The sequence below is a fragment of the Myotis daubentonii genome, chromosome 15, assembly GCF_963259705.1.
Source record: "Myotis daubentonii chromosome 15, mMyoDau2.1, whole genome shotgun sequence".
In the NCBI taxonomy this organism is placed as follows: domain Eukaryota; kingdom Metazoa; phylum Chordata; class Mammalia; order Chiroptera; family Vespertilionidae; genus Myotis; species Myotis daubentonii.
The window spans coordinates 21399471-21414740 of NC_081854.1; the positions used below are offsets into that span (position 1 = coordinate 21399471).

Below are 15270 nucleotides of genomic sequence, written 5' to 3' on the forward strand. Positions count from 1 at the left end.
CCCCCACCTTGCTCTTCCCCTCATACTGACTGCCAACTGGAACCATGTATTTCTTGGTTGGTTTACTTGTTCACTGTCTGCCTTTGTGACCACTGCATCCCCAGCACCTGGCCCTGGCCCTTGAGAAAGATATGATGTTGTTGAAGGAAGAGGAAAGTAGGGACACAGAACCCAAAAACCAACTTCTCTCTGAGACGTCTGGGAGTGAGAGAGAAGGGTCTGGACCACACATTCTTTAGCTTCAGCAACTTAGAGAAAGTCATCTCTGCAGCACTCAGGGTACCATGTGTCCACTGCTGGGTGCAGAAGTACAAGGGGCCTCATCCAGGAGGAGCCCATCAGCCAGACGTGCCTTTGGCAGTCTTTTAAATGTCCTCTGCCCCCACACACCCTGGCATACAAGATGCAGGGAGAAAGGGTGGGAAGAATAGAAGGACACTTCAAGAGATCTTGTTCAGGGATCCTCAAGAGCAAAAACTCTAGGATGGGCTTGATTTAAAAAGGGGGTATCGTGGTCATCCACAGGATGGGGCCCAACCTTCCCCAAGGACACACTCAAGAGAAAAGGGTGGGGACTCTATTGGCAATGGTGGGGAAACTCCCCAATTGAAGCCATGGGCTGATGGCTGAGGATAGCTTTTGGCTTTAGTTTCAGGATAAGAAAATATGTGTAGTCTGCAGCCTGGAGGCAGAGGAAGAACACAGTGTCTGCAGGCCCTTTCCCAGGGCCAAGACGCCCAGACTCTGAAACCAGGCAGAGACTTCCCAGTGTGGAGCACAGGCAGCCATTCATTCAGGAAACCTAAGCTGCATTCCTCCCAAGTGCCAGATACCCAGAGGTGGGGGATGGGCAATCTGGAGAGGAGGTCACAGCTCCCACCCCAGCCAGTTACATGGGGAAGCTGGTCACGGAGGGCTTAGGGAGTTCCTGTGAGGGGAAGAAGAAGGCTTTTCTCATTACACTTCCACCAGCTGCTTCTCGGAACTGCAGCTGTGCCTCCAACTCATTCCCTCTAATAACCCCCATAAGGAAGTAATGTTCCTACAACTGTGTAGATCCTTAGAGGGACAGGGAGATAAGGGCAGTGTGGGGGCTGGGTTCTCAGGTATCCCAAAGCCCTCGGAATGTCCCTAGTAGGCTGTTCTACAGCTTTGTCTAAGGCCTGAGGGTCACAGAATTGGGAGTGAACTAATTTGGACATGAAAAAAGAACGTTTTTAGCCTGAGTTTTTCTCCAAATGAAAACTGATGACTGCCACGGGCCTCTCCTCTAACCCCTTCTGTATTTACAAAATAGAATTTGAGCAAAATAAATGCAGCTGTGAGAAGCAGAAGGCTGGAGTGCAGCCAGGAGGAAAGATCCATGCAAGGACAGAAAATCTCAGGGCCTAATTAAATCTTTGGGCTTTGATTTTTTTTAAACAAACACCAACTACTCCAACTGTGGTATCTAAGGCTTGGCACCCCTCTCTGGAGAGGTCCCAGGGCAGCAGGGGCAGGGGAAGTCTTGGAACTCTCTATAGGCACTCTAGCCTAGAGTCTTGGCCACACTCTCAGAGTACTGTCACTAATGGCAATTAGTTTTCTTTGTTTTTCGAAATGCTGGGACAACATGGATGCTGTGCATAGGAAAACTGCTCTGACTAATGAGAACTTTTGAGTCTAGGCTGATGGGGAGCAGCTGAACTCCATCAGGCTTCACCTAGTCTCCAAAAGTGCCTGTGACCACAAGACAAGAGCCCGCTGCTAGAGGGACAGCACATTGTTGCTCTAGTAGGAGGGCTTGAAGTAGAAAGTTACAGTCCTGAGAATCCTCATGGGGCACAGAAGGATCCTGGGTAATCAGTCAGAGGACAAATTCTCCCAGGCCATGTAGCCAGCAAAGTCTGGTCATTGACCTTTGGGCTTGCACTCCCTGCCCCAGAGCACTGACACTGGGCCTCAAGTGCCCTTCTACCTTCTGCATCCCCTCCTGCCCACAGATACCAGGCAGGGCCTAAGGGCAAATGTGCTCCTGGCACAGAGAGATGCCATGTCACTTGTCTGTCAGTGCCCCCAGGGTACAAGTCAAAGCCATTCCTCTCCCTGCAGAGGAAGCCTGCCCTGCGTGATCAGGGGCACTAGATTCCTCAGTCTTGGACTGGATTATTCTGTGGGAGGGGAGGGGAGACTTGTGGGCCCAATGTCACATTGAGGCAATCACTGCGGTCACTGTTAAGAATATATCGGGGCTTTAAGCACACCCAGTGTTCTACCATCAGCACAACTTCTGAGGCAGAGGTCAGGCCTCAGAGCTTGCAGGTCAGGAACTGAGCTGCCCAATCCAAGCTCACCTTCTGCCCCGATGGAGACCAGCTTGACTCCTTTGCTAGCAATGAAATCCAGTGCTTTGTTCACATTGTTGATTTTGTGCACTCTCATCTTGCCCCGCTCTGGCTTAGGTAACCGCTCACCTGAGAAAGAAGAGAAAAAAAAAGAAAAGCTCTAGCGTCCCCATTGCTGCCACAGAACGGGCTGCCACAGCACTCGGGGCCCATCCCAAAAGGCCTATGCTCAGACACACTGCTTCTTCAGCCGTACAGCAACTTGCTACTCTTCCCAGTAGCAACAGGACAGATGGGGCGGGCCATGTCCTGGGGCCTGCTGTGACAGGTACCCGGTTCCAGGTGGGGTGTGCTTCATGAGAGAGGAGTCTCACCTGAGATGACCTCTAGGAGGAGCATGAGCTTGAGCCCATCTCGAAAGTCCTCGTCGATGTTCTCAATCTGTGTGCCGGCCTTCCGCAGGTGGGAATTGCACCAGGCTGTGAAGGTCTAGGGAAGCAAAGCAGAGAGTGGCCAGGAGGGTCAGCATGGCTGTTGGGGCTTCTAGCAAAAGGGCTGGGCCGTAGCCCTGGGCTTCACCCTTTATATATACGGTTTCTAATCATTACAACAACTTAGCAGGTTGATCTGAGGAAACTGAGGCTCGGGGTGTTTAACAGACCCACTGCACAAACACCTAGGTGAAAAGTGGCAGAGCACAGATTGGAATCTAAGTCTGCCACCCTTGGAACAAGTGCCCTCTCCGAGACATCCTAAACCTAGCACAGGTAGCAGACAGAGGTGCCACAACCTGTGGTTTGCTTGTTCAATCACACAAACCTATCTGACTAAGTACCAGGCCCAAGTGTGAAAACAAGAGGTAGGGGCCCTGCTCCTGTAGAGCAGTGGTCGCCAACCTTTCGGACCTCGTGGACCACCAGTGGTCCGCAGACTACCTACCGGATGGCGACCGCTGCTGTGGAGCTGTGTTCTCTTGGGCAGACACAGCCAGCCCTCATTCATCCAGTGGACTGGCCAGATCACAAGCACCGGCTAGTACTGCCTCCACCCACCTGCCCTGTAGAAGCTTGGGCAGCCACTTCCCCATCTCTGGCACAGAGATGACCTGGGACAGGAAAACAGCTGGAAAAGTAAAGCCTCCTATAAATTCAAGGTTTCCTTATGTCAGTGTCCCTTGGGAGCTCTGAGTGGCCTACCAGCAAGCACCTCCCCTGTGCACGTCCTCACAGTTTGCTTTCCTATTGGCCACATGTCCTCTCTTCCCTGGGGAACATTCCAGATCCCACCCTTCCAAATCTTTTTTTTTTTTCCCCCACCCTTCCAAATCTTAAGATCAATGTATCTTAGAGAGGGATGCCAGGCAAGTGGGAGGCAGGCCCCTCCTCCCCCAAACAACTGTTTCTGAGGAGGAAGTTTCTGAGGATCAGTGGGCATGAGGATGCTGGAAGGTGAAAGGGAGTTTTCAGGTAAAGAGGGCCATAGACAAGAAGCCCAAACCTAAACACAGACCACCCAAATACACGGCACTTGGCCTTCTGGTGGTGGCCAGCCACTCAGCCCCCTGCTGGTTGGGGCATGTTATCAGATGTCAGCACCAGGGAAGCATGTCACACCAATTAAGGTGGACATGCCCAGACTCCTTCTGGGAAACCGGCCCACTCAGCCTCCCGAAGCAGGGTCTGGGAAAAGCCTCACCCAGTTTCTCATAGGAACCTCTACCCTCTTCATTCTGCAGGGGTCAGTGTGCACGTGGGCAGACAGCCAGGAATGTGCAAGAGCACACACTCCGTGCTCAGGTACAGGCACAGGCAGAGGCCACGTGGGGGTGAGGGGCTTCCAAGGAGCCTCTGGCCAAACACTATGTGCTCTGATAATGTCACCAGTCCTGCTCATTCAGAGACTCAACACAGGGTCATTCCCAGACAAAGAAGCTGCCTAATTAACATGCTGTACTACAATGGGGACCACAAGAGGTTTCCTTCCAAACCTGAGTGCGGGGAGGGGAGGGCATGGGACAGGATGGGATGGATTGCCGGTGGCCCAGGACTCCCCCGCCTGCCTCTTGACAACTATGAATTCCTCCGCCTAGGAGACAGAAAGCCCCTTCCTGTTTGAGGCTGTTCCCATTGCCTTGTTCCTGCCTCACCTTAGCCAGCAACTGCCTTTTCCTCAAATCAGCCTGAAAGGCAGCTCCTCGGGGGGTGCCTGCACCAACTTGCTTGCTCTGACCCGATTCTGACCTGGATGCCCCCTCCTTTGTGTCTGATCTCTCAACAATTATGCATTGTCTCCTGCCTCCCACAGCCATGAGCTACTTTGAGCTCTGGCCACCAAGCAGGTTCTCATTAAGGAATGTATGAATTTGCCTTCCCTACCAAATTCCCACACTGCCCCTATGCAATTCTGAATTCAGACAAACCAGGGCTTGAATGCTGGTTACACCTCTCATGTGGGCAAGTTACCCATCCTAGCATCTGCTTCCTCATCTGTAACCTGATGATGAAGATGGCACTGGGGTCACGGCCAGTGTGAGGATTCAAGGTGACAATGCCTGTAGAGCGCATAGCAGGTGCTCAGAAAATGTTCTCGATACGTCCCTGTGCCTCCCCTGAAGTCCCGCCTGCCTCCTCCACAGAGTGCTTTCTCTGTGCCCTGCCAGCCCTCACTGGTACACAGCCCTCAGCATCTGACAGCCTCCTCCTCGTCTGGATCTCACTGGAGGTCCCGTGCACATGTGCACACTCCCATGGGGTAGGAATTACTCCTCACATCTCACATGTTTTTATAATGCCCAAAGCACAGCTGGTCTCAGTGGTGGGCAGAGAGTACACGTGGAACTCAGCTGACCTGTAAAGCCAAGGGCAGTAGCAGGCGGGGGCTAAGGCAGGAAATGACAGGGGATGCTGAGCCTCTGATCTTGCATGTGCCTGATAGATGCTGTTGGGCAGTAAAGTGGCCAATCATATCTCACGGCTGAGAGGATGCAAGAGGGCAGTTCCCAGAGGGCAAGCCTTATTGGTGTTCTGCTGCTGCTGAGGCCAAGATCTAGGCACCTGGTCTGCAAGCATGGCTGAGCAAGTGTCTCAATGGCAGCTCCACTGCCTGGATTATACTTGCATGCTCTGAAGGGGCACAAGTCTGGGTTTAAATGCCAGCTCCTCAGCTAACTTGTTCTGTGTTTCCAATCAAGTGACTTGACCTATTATACCTGATTTTCCTTCTCTATAGGATAAACTTACCAGAACCTACCTCCTGTAGTTGTTGCAAGATTAAATGGGGGGGGGGGGGGGGGAGGGAAGAGTATGCTTTAAAGCCTCTTACACAGGGTTAGCATGAAGTGTCAAATGAGCCTGGCCAGTATGGCTCAGTTGGTTGGAGCATGTCCTGCACACCGAAAGGTTGCTGGTTTAATTCCCAGTCAGGGCACATACTTGGGTTGTGGGTTGATCCCTGGTTGGGGCATGTGCAGAAGGCAACCAATCAATATTTCTCTCTCTCTCTCTCTCTCCCCCCCCCTCCCTCCCTCCCTCCCTCCCTCCCTCCCTCCCTTCCTTTCTCTGAGCATGTTCTAGGGTGAGGATTAAAAAAAAAAATCTATCTCTGTAAAACCCTAATATGCAAATAGACTGAACGGCGTAACAACCGGTCGCTATGATGTGTGTGAACACCAGGGGGCATGCGTGAAACATGGCAGGTGTCGACCACAGCGAGATGGTGGAGCAGGTGAGCAGGGGCGCCTGTTGCTGTCATCGGGGCCAGCCTCCAGTGGTTACTGAAAATTCTTTGCTCCCACATGCCACGGTCCCGCCTGGCACTCACACCTGCTGCTGGCACTGGAGCCACTGCTCACATCCATTGCAAGTGCCCAGCACCAGTCCCTATCACTCGGCACCATTAGCAGGTGCAAGTGGCGGCTGCTGGCCCCAATCATCCCTGAGGGCTTCTCCACCTCCCCCTGCTCCTGAGGGGCGATTGGGGCAGCAGCCGCCACTCGCACCTGCTGCTGGCGCCGGCCCCAATCACTCGGCACCGTCAGTGGGTGCAAGCAGCAGCGGGAGCTGCCAGCAGACAGACCAGGGGCCGCAGCAGGAGGGGCTAGGTAGGGGCGCAGAGGATGGGCGAAGAAGACCTGCCTCTGTGCCCACTGCAGCCTTGCAGCCCACAGTTCAAGGTGCACAAATTCGTGCACTAGGCCCCTAGTAATAAAGTGCCATTTGAACTGTGTGAGCACACATATCCACACTGCTGCCTCCCTCTCTGCAAAGACCCTTACCCCACCCCCATGGTTTGAAATGGAAACAAGATTGCAGGAGATCCTCTCAAGATGCACCCCAACCTGTGGAGGCTTTGAACAATCTTGCCTTGTTTGGTTCACACCATCTTACCTCACAAGGTCACTGTACTACCCATCTCCAAACACATGTCCCATCTCTGCCCTTTGCTCATCTTCTCTGAGCAGAAAGCAAGTGCTCTGGCTTAGGACTCACACAGACCTGGGTTCAAATCTTGTCTCTGCCATTGAGGCAATCTGCCAAAAGTGTAACCTTGGGCAAGCAATGAGCCTTGGCTTCTTGCTGATGAAATAAAGATAATAATCTCTTCATTTAAATGAAGATCAGACAAAATAATGCAAGTAAACCACTTAGGACTGTGCCTGGCACAAATTAAGTGCTCAGTGCTACATACATGTCAAGAAAGATCTATCTTTAAATAAGTGGTAACTCTGCCATGTACTTCTGTCTCCCTGGCTAGAGGCAGGCAGAGTCCCAAGCAGAACACTGAGCAGGTGCATGGGGAGAATATCCACTTACCTGGCCTAGGTGGTGAGTAGGAAGAACTCCCTCCTGAACCTGACAGACACAAAATGGAACTCCACCCACAGGCTTCCCCCGCCTCAATCCATGCCCTGCTTGGCACTGTTTTCTCTCCTGAAAGTTGAGAGGCGTCTACTGACACTGGAGGCTCATGGAGCCCTGAGCTCTGAGCAAGGATAGCATGACCTTGTGAGGCCATCTTCAGGGAACTGCAGAAGGTCACTTTTCCATGCAGTATGACTGGTGAATAGGAGCTGGAATTCAAATAGGATATTAAAAATTTATAGCTTTTTCTAGTTGGTTACAAAAATAGCATTCTGCTTATACACTCTTCCTACCTGGATTTAGACTAAGATGTGTGGAGTGGATAGTGCCGAGGGGCTGTTTCTAAAGATGGAGGCCTCATGAGCAAAATTCAGCTATGCAAAATTCTCAGTCTGACAGCAGGTCCCACCTGCTCCCACGCCCCAGGCCACTGCGGGGTTGGTACACATCCATTCCTCAATAAGCATTTGCTGAGTGTCAGCCCAAGGCCAGGCACTGCACCGAGTACAGAGTGAGCCAAAGCAGACACAGACTGCACTCTATGGAGTTCCCAGTCTGATGAGGAAGAGGATCTCATTAATCAAGCAAATACTCAGTACAGAAAGAAAAGTGGTAACAGTAACAACCGTAGCAGATGCTTCCATAGAGCTAACTATGTGCCAGGCACTGTTCTAGGCAATTTGTCATCCTCAGAACTCTCTTCTGAGGTCAGTGCTATTACTGTCCTATTCTACAAATAGGACAAGGGTCTAAGACAGCGGTTCTCAACCTTTGGGTCACGACCCCTTTGGCGGTCGAACGACCCTTTCACAGGGGTTGCCTAAGACTATCCTGCATATCTGATATTTACATTACAATTCATAACAGTAGCAACATTACAGTTATGAAGTAGCAACGAAAATAAATTTTATGGTTGGGTCACAACATGAAGAACTGTATTTAAAGGGCCAGAAGGTTGAGAACCACTGGTAAGAGGTGATGTGACTTGCCCACAGGTAGTTACATACCTGGCAAGTTCTGGAGCTGGATTTAAAGCCAGGTACTAAGCTCCAGAGGCCAGGCCCTGATGTAGTATGTTGCACCTGTTCTCCTCTCTCACCACTGGAAAGGGAGCTAAAGAGAGGGTTCCATGTGCTGGGGTACAACTCCTGATGTAGTGGCAGGGGTAGACACGGGAAGTTTCCCTAAGGAGGTGATTCTCCAACTCTGATCTGACTGAGAATGAGTTAGTAATACAAATGTAAGGGAGACTTTCCAGATAATGGGAACAACAGGTGAAATAGCATGTTTCAAGAAGAAAGGAGTGAGGGGAGTAAGATGTGCCAGGAGGCAGGCAGACCAACCTCATGGGGCCTTCAAAAGGTCATGCTGGCTGCTGTTGCATGGGATTAAGCTGAAGGGGGCAAGGGTCAGTGTGGAAAAGAGGGTAGAGAGCTCTGAGAGAAATTTGCAGGAGGAAGGCAGAGGAGCCATGTTGGCAATGCCAGCTCAAGATGTCAATTTCATTTGGGAGGGCCCAAAGGTACCGGCCTCTGTTGGGAGGAGGGGAAGGCAAGAGCATCGAGCTCATCTGTGTTTTACTGTCAAGGGTCATTTTCCAGGGGCAGCACTGACTGACTGGTGGCCATGTCCCCAGCGCTTCACCTAAGAGGCACTCAATGTATTCACTTGACTGACAAATCCTAACTTGGAACTCCTACTAGGTACTTGCTATATAGGAGGAAGCAAAACAGACACAGAATTTACATTCTGATGGGGAGAGCATGCTAAAGGTAACTACGCAATAACGGTTCATTGCTAGTTCTTTCCATTTACACACAGTAACTCTTTAAAACCTCCAACCTCATGATCATGTGAGAGATTATCATCTCCATTTTAATAGGAGACTGAGACAGAGGGAGGTTAAGTGACTTGCCAAGGGTCACACAGCTAATCAGGACAAACATGGGTAGTCACTCACTCCACAATGTTTTGAGTAGAGTGCCAGGTACCAGATGGGCAAAGCAGAGCGAGCAGAACCAAGTCAGCAAAAGCTCCAGCCCTACCTCAGTCCCAGGGCTGGAGGTGAGCTCACAAAGTCAGGCAGGCAGGCAAGACTGTGGCTCCAAAATTTGGCATGCTTTTTAGAGGATGGCCTGGGCCCAGTGTGTGAGGCAGGCACAATGCCAATGCTGTTCCAAGTCTGTCCCTGTCATCCCATGAAGGGAGCTTGCACCCAGCCCTAGACCTATCTAGGGAGGAAGGATGTGGACTCGTCTGTCTTTCAGAACACACGTGAACAAAACCACAAAGAGCCTCCCAAATTTGCCTCTGCACACTGGCAGCCTGTTAGAGGTTCTCTAGTTGCTAAAATAGCACTGGGTACAGTGGAGGAGAGGGAGGGTAAAAGAAGAAAGGCGAGCTTGTTGGTTCCATTGGGATCCACTGTTACCACTCCCTAGGCTGAGGCCCCCTGGTGCACCCAGGAAAGCAGGTTTCAGAGGGGCCCCAGAGCTGTTTCTGCTTTGTCACTCAATATGAAGGGGGAGGGAGAGGTGGCCTGGCATGGCTGGTCATAAAGTCCTTCCTGTGTCACAGGGACCCCTCCCAGCAGCAGGATGTGGGGTGGCTGGGTAAATGAATGATGGATATTGTTTGAGAGGTGACCTAAGCAGCCAGGAATGTGGCAGCAGTGGGCTTTAATGAGCCATTCGTGGATGACGCCCTCTCCCAACCCAAAGAGGTAAACCCTCTCTCTCTATGCTGGGGCGGGGGAGGGGGGGCGGGTGTTACTGAGCAAGAAACAAACATTTGAAAGACACTGGCAATCCAGTGGTGTTCCAAAGGGCAGAGGGATGGAAAGTGCAAGAAGGATCCTGGTGGGATGCAGCTGATCCAGCTAAAAAGCTTTTCTTCTCTCCCGCCACCCCCCCCCCCCCCGCCCCAATGCAATGACTTCCTGCTACACAACATTTTCTTTAAGCCCAGAATGAAGGGACTCTTTTGCAAAGTCAGTTTTGACCTAGAAACAGCCCCCGCTCCAGGCTGAGGCAAGCATGCTGGCTTTTGATTATTAGCAAAGAAGAGCTCCTGGATCAGCGTCAGAGGCTGCACTATTCCTGCCCGCCCAGCAGAGGCTCACATGTGGATTCTGCTGACTCCAAGATTTTCGAAAAACCTGTTCACTGCCCCGCTGTGTACACCATGACCCTCTTTAAGCAGGAGGTCACAGGTCAATTGCTGCCCCAGGAACAGCAGCATGTCTTTCCCCCAGGCCCAGGCTGACTGGAACTGGACACAGCACACTCCCCAAGTGTGTTCCTACGGTGCTACTTTTTAAACCTCATCTCTGCTATACCATGTAGGGCCTGCTGCTCCGCTGGGGCACTAGCTGCTTTGAGGGGGAGGGTGCAGTTGCACCTCTTAAACTCCCACCTTGCCTGCTGTGGCCTCTGACACTGCCCATAGTTCCTGCTTCCCTAGGTCCTCAGGAAGGACGCCTGGGGCTTGGACATAGGGGAAGGAGAGCTATTTATTCCTAGGGTGGGCATCCACCCTTCTTACTGTCCATCGGCCAGGCTCCTGCCAGACCTCAGAGCACCTTTTCAGTTCTGAAAGCAGAGACTGCTCCCCTGGCCCTGGGCTTCATCGCTAGCTATGAAAGTGCTTTCAGGGCCCAAAGGCTAAGCCTTCTGGAATCTGGGTTACCAGGGGCCCAAGCAAAAAGGTGATTATTCTGGCAGTATCTGCATGGATCTGTCCAGGGTGTCTGTGAAGCCTCTGGAATGGTCTTGAGACGGTACATGTAAGCACTTGTTTGAAGATCCATTGCCTTCACCAGATCCACAGGAGAAAAAACAAGAGACCGGGTTGGGAGACAGAAAATGAACTAATCATGACAACATGGCCACAATTTAAGTGGGTTACAGCAACAGGAGACTCAGTCAGCCCTGCCAGCATGGGTACTGTGGCGTGGGGACACAAATGCATATCTAGCCAGGGGCAGAGTGGGCATGCTGTATGTGCCTGTCCTGTGACAACATAAGCTAATCGGAAAGCAGTTACAAGGAGTATGGAATGCTTCTTTTGTGCCGGCCTCACGTTGCCTTATTCGGAGTCTTCTCGGCCTACATGGAAAATCTCTGATTTCCCAGTGGGAGGAGAGGTATAAATACTGAGTGGAATAGCAAGCATTCCAAAGGTCCTGCATGTCCATCCAATAAACCAGCCCTTTCCCCTCTGCTCCCGTCCCGTAGCCAATGTTTCCACCTCAGCCAATCCCCTGCGAGGCACCAGAAAGCATGCATGTCATTGCTGTAAAGGACGATTTTGGAGTGTGGTCCCTTTCTCATGAGGAACACTGGTCTAAGGCTTTATTCTAGCTCCTAATAGGACTGTTCCTTTCTTATCACTCAGGACTTCCCTCAGAGGCCATCATCCTAGGAGGCTTTCCCTGTCTTATCTCTACCATGGAATTACTTTACTCTTGTTTTAGCTTCTTCTCTGTATTTGTTACTATCAGAAATGATGTTCTGATTTGACTTTGAGTAGTGAGCACATCATGCAATATACAGATCTTGTAACATAGAAACCTGTACCTGAAACCTGTATGTTCATGTTGACCAATGTCACTCCAACATATTAAAAAAAAAAAAAAAAGAAATTATGTTCTTTGTCCACAACCAGTCTCCTTACCAAATGTAATATAAGCTCCACGAGAGTGGGATCTTTTTTGCTGCAGGACTCCACTAACTCGCATACAGTAGGTGCTCAATAAATGCTAGAATAAATAGAATGGTATTGGGCTTCTCATGTCTACTCATTTAATGACCCCATAGTTTCTAATCCCATTTTGTACTGGTGAGGGTCCCTACTTAGGGATAAAACTGCTTGCTTTCAGGAGCAATCCTGGAGCTGGAGCTATTCCAAAAACAAGCCAGGGAAGATAGTGCTCTCAGCTTGCCACTCCACTGGAACAGGAGCCCTCAGCAGACGTTTGCTTAGGCACCTGAGGTCCCTGAACTTGCAGATATCCTGGTTAAGGGCTGGGCCCAGATGGTGGGGTAGAAGTGGCTCAGCTGGAAGGAGGCAGGCTGAGGAAGGAACAATGTGACACAGAGCTCCAGAGCAAGGGCTCTTGGATCTTAATAAATGCGGGTTCAAATCCTTACTTCTCCACTTATTGTGTGTGGCCTCAGAAAACAAATTTCACCTCTCTAAGCTTCAGTTTCCTCCTTTGTAAAATGAGTATAAAGATACCATGTGAGCCCTCAATAGGATAAGGTAGAGAAAGCACTAGTTTATCACATAGCCTAGCAGAGAGTGAGTAATCAGTAGATACCTTCATTCCTATATGATTCCTGGACAGGAAGGTGCCTCAGTATTAGAGCTGCAGTTGGTGAAGCCAGACCCCTCTAGATTATTTTCCATTTTAAGTATTTTTCTTTGGGAGCTTATGCTTTTGGTGTCCTATGGGATAAGCCATCACCTAATCCCAGGGTTATGATTTATGCCTATGTTTTCTTCTAAATTTTATGGTTTTAGCTCTTACATTTTGGTCTTTGATCCAGCTGGAGTTCTTTGTATATGTTGTGAACTAGGGGTTCAACTCCATTCTTTGTATGTGGATATCTGGTTCTCTTAGCACTATTTACTGAAATCGTGCTGAGAGAAGGTGAACAGAGGGAGCAATGGGAGTATCTGCCCTGCCTCCAGATGCCCCTAGCCTGCAGCATTCTTTGCACCTCTCAGTTTTGTTGGGGAGTTCCCAAGGTGGTCCCATTGAATATGTTTTCATTCTTATTGAAAGTGAACTGACAATAAATGTATGGGACCTAGGGGCTTCTTAACAACGCCTAACCTTCACCCCAGGCCAAACGAACTCGATTTCCTGAAGGTGGGTCCTGCACAATGATATTTTACAAGACTTACCGAGTATGCCCTAGCCAGTTTGGCTCAGTGGATAGAGTGTCACCTGGACTAAAGGGTCCCAGCTTCGATTCTGGTCAAGGGCACATACTTGGGTTGCGGGCTCGATCCCTAGTGTGGGGTGTGCAGGAGGCAGCCGACCAATGATTCTCTCATCACTGATGTTTCTATCTCTCTCTCCCCCTCTTCCTTCCTCTCTAAAATCAATAAAAATATATTTAAAAAAAAACAAAAAACTTCCCAAGTGAGTCTAGCATGTGGCTGGGGTTGAGAACCACCCACTCTAATCTAACCTCCTCATCCTCCAATTGAGGGATCTAGGGCCCAGGTAGAACCAGGGAGTCCTTGCCACTGGATTTGTTAGACTGCATTGGACCCTGGATGCTAAAAGACCAGAGAAGCAAGGGACAGGGAGGGAGCCCAGGGTAAGGCGGTGCCCCAGTCTGATCTTATCTTAACCAACCATCCAACCCAAAGCTACTGAGATTAGATGCCACAGAACTGGGTCCTCCCCAAGGGGGAAGAGCCTGGCCCCTGCCAACCTGTACAGAGTCCACAGACAGATAAAAGTCCACAGAGAGATAAGTGTCTGAACTAAAGACAGGTGGGACCCACAGGGTAGAGGTCAGAGGCAGTACTCAGGTCTTAAAGGAGAGCTTTTCGGCAGGAAGAGGAGATGGGTGAGGTCTACCCTGAAATAGCTACCTTTAAAAGAGAAAACGTCCACTCCCAAAGGGCAATTTTTAAATTAGGGCAGCAGCAGAGGCTAGGGACCGGCCCTCCGCCTCCTCTGGCCCCGTCTGGCATTTTGCTGCAAATGGATTGGGCACAGGGCCCTTCACCTGCAGAACAGGGAGTCTGAACTACAAAAACCCCATTTACTGTCAATGGCTTATAGCTGAGCTCAGGTTTCGGGGTGGGAAGGGAGATTAAAGATCGTCTGGTTTAAACTCTGATCCTTCAAAAAGATACCGGAGAGAGCCAATTCTGGTCGTGAGACTGCTTGGCTTAGAATCCTAACAGGTGTCTAAGAGGGTCCAGTTTTAGTTTGGACAAATCCTCCCATGGTGTGTTCATCCAGATAATGGGAACTTGGCATTTGAGGAGAAGTCAGAAGGGGCAATTGATGAGGCTCTTCAGGCAAGGGCTACTTCTGCCCTGGGCTACTGGGACGGCCTTGGGAACTCCCCAACAAAACTGAGAGGTGCAAAGAATGCTGCAGGCTAGGGGCATCTGAAGGCAGGGCAAACACTTCCATTGCTCCCTCTGTTCACCTTCTAGCAGACAGTTTTTTTTTCTGCTGGAATTTACAAAATCTATAATTGAGCCTTGCCGGTTGGTGGAAGGGCAATTACGCCAAGCTGAGTGGATTTCACCTTTGACAACTAAAACTCCTCCTTGCTGATCTTTTTTTCCTGTTTTGGGATGATCTGATTCCATGGTCTGCCTATCTGGTCAGAAGCCTTCTGCTGCTCCAGTGAAAGCAAGGAAATGTGCTTGGGGTGGACACCATGGCTAGGATGAGGCAGGTTGGTCTGGAAAAGTGTGCTCTTGACACACTGGGGGAAACTGGGCAGTGCTCACAGACATGCCCTTGTTTCACATATACTCTGGCGGCCCACTGGCTTCCCACTCTCAAAGCCTGGGTGTAAGATGATCCCTTTGAGAAGCAGGGTGAGTTTGGAGGCCAAGAGAATATAGGGCATTTATCTGCATGATCAATTCCTCTCATCTCTGAGTGGACCAGCACTGGCAGGGGGCCCACAGAGATGCTGGGTACTTGTCAGCCAGCCTGCCCTTTGCCGAGGTTCAGTGCAGCTCCTCTTTGGGGCTGGCAGCAAGCAGGGCTCAGGGAGTACTGGATGAGGGAGTGAATGAACCCATCAGTCAATCTGGGAGGTGCCTCAGACCAGAAATTCCTGGCTTGAAGTCTGGAGTTTGCCAAGAAGTAACTAGTGGTGTTCAGAGTTACCTACTCTTACCCTTGGCCTCGTGTAGCTCTACTTCCTGGCATGGCACTAGGACGGTGTTGGGGGCACAGTTTTTGTGGTTTAAGAAATCATTCTGGATTTGAGGTCTTTTGTGTGTGTGTTTTTTTTCTTTGTCATATTAACTCTATCTTAGACCTCTTGGACACATGAGATGGACAATATTAATAGTATTTTGGGACAATCTTAAAA

At 50.4% G+C, this 15270-nt stretch overlaps 1 protein-coding gene across 2 annotated transcripts in view; it reads right to left on the bottom strand.

Moving 5' to 3' along the window:
* Positions 1–15270, bottom strand: part of ACTN4 (actinin alpha 4) — a 76645-nt gene that overhangs the window by 25963 nt on the left and 35412 nt on the right. For both annotated transcript variants that reach the window (XM_059666649.1, XM_059666648.1), the window contains exons 2-3: positions 2699–2813; positions 2334–2453 (exon numbers count right to left, since the gene is read on the bottom strand). In XM_059666649.1, coding sequence (XP_059522632.1) covers positions 2334–2453; positions 2699–2813 — 235 coding nt within the window. The remainder of the gene's footprint in view (positions 1–2333; positions 2454–2698; positions 2814–15270) is intronic.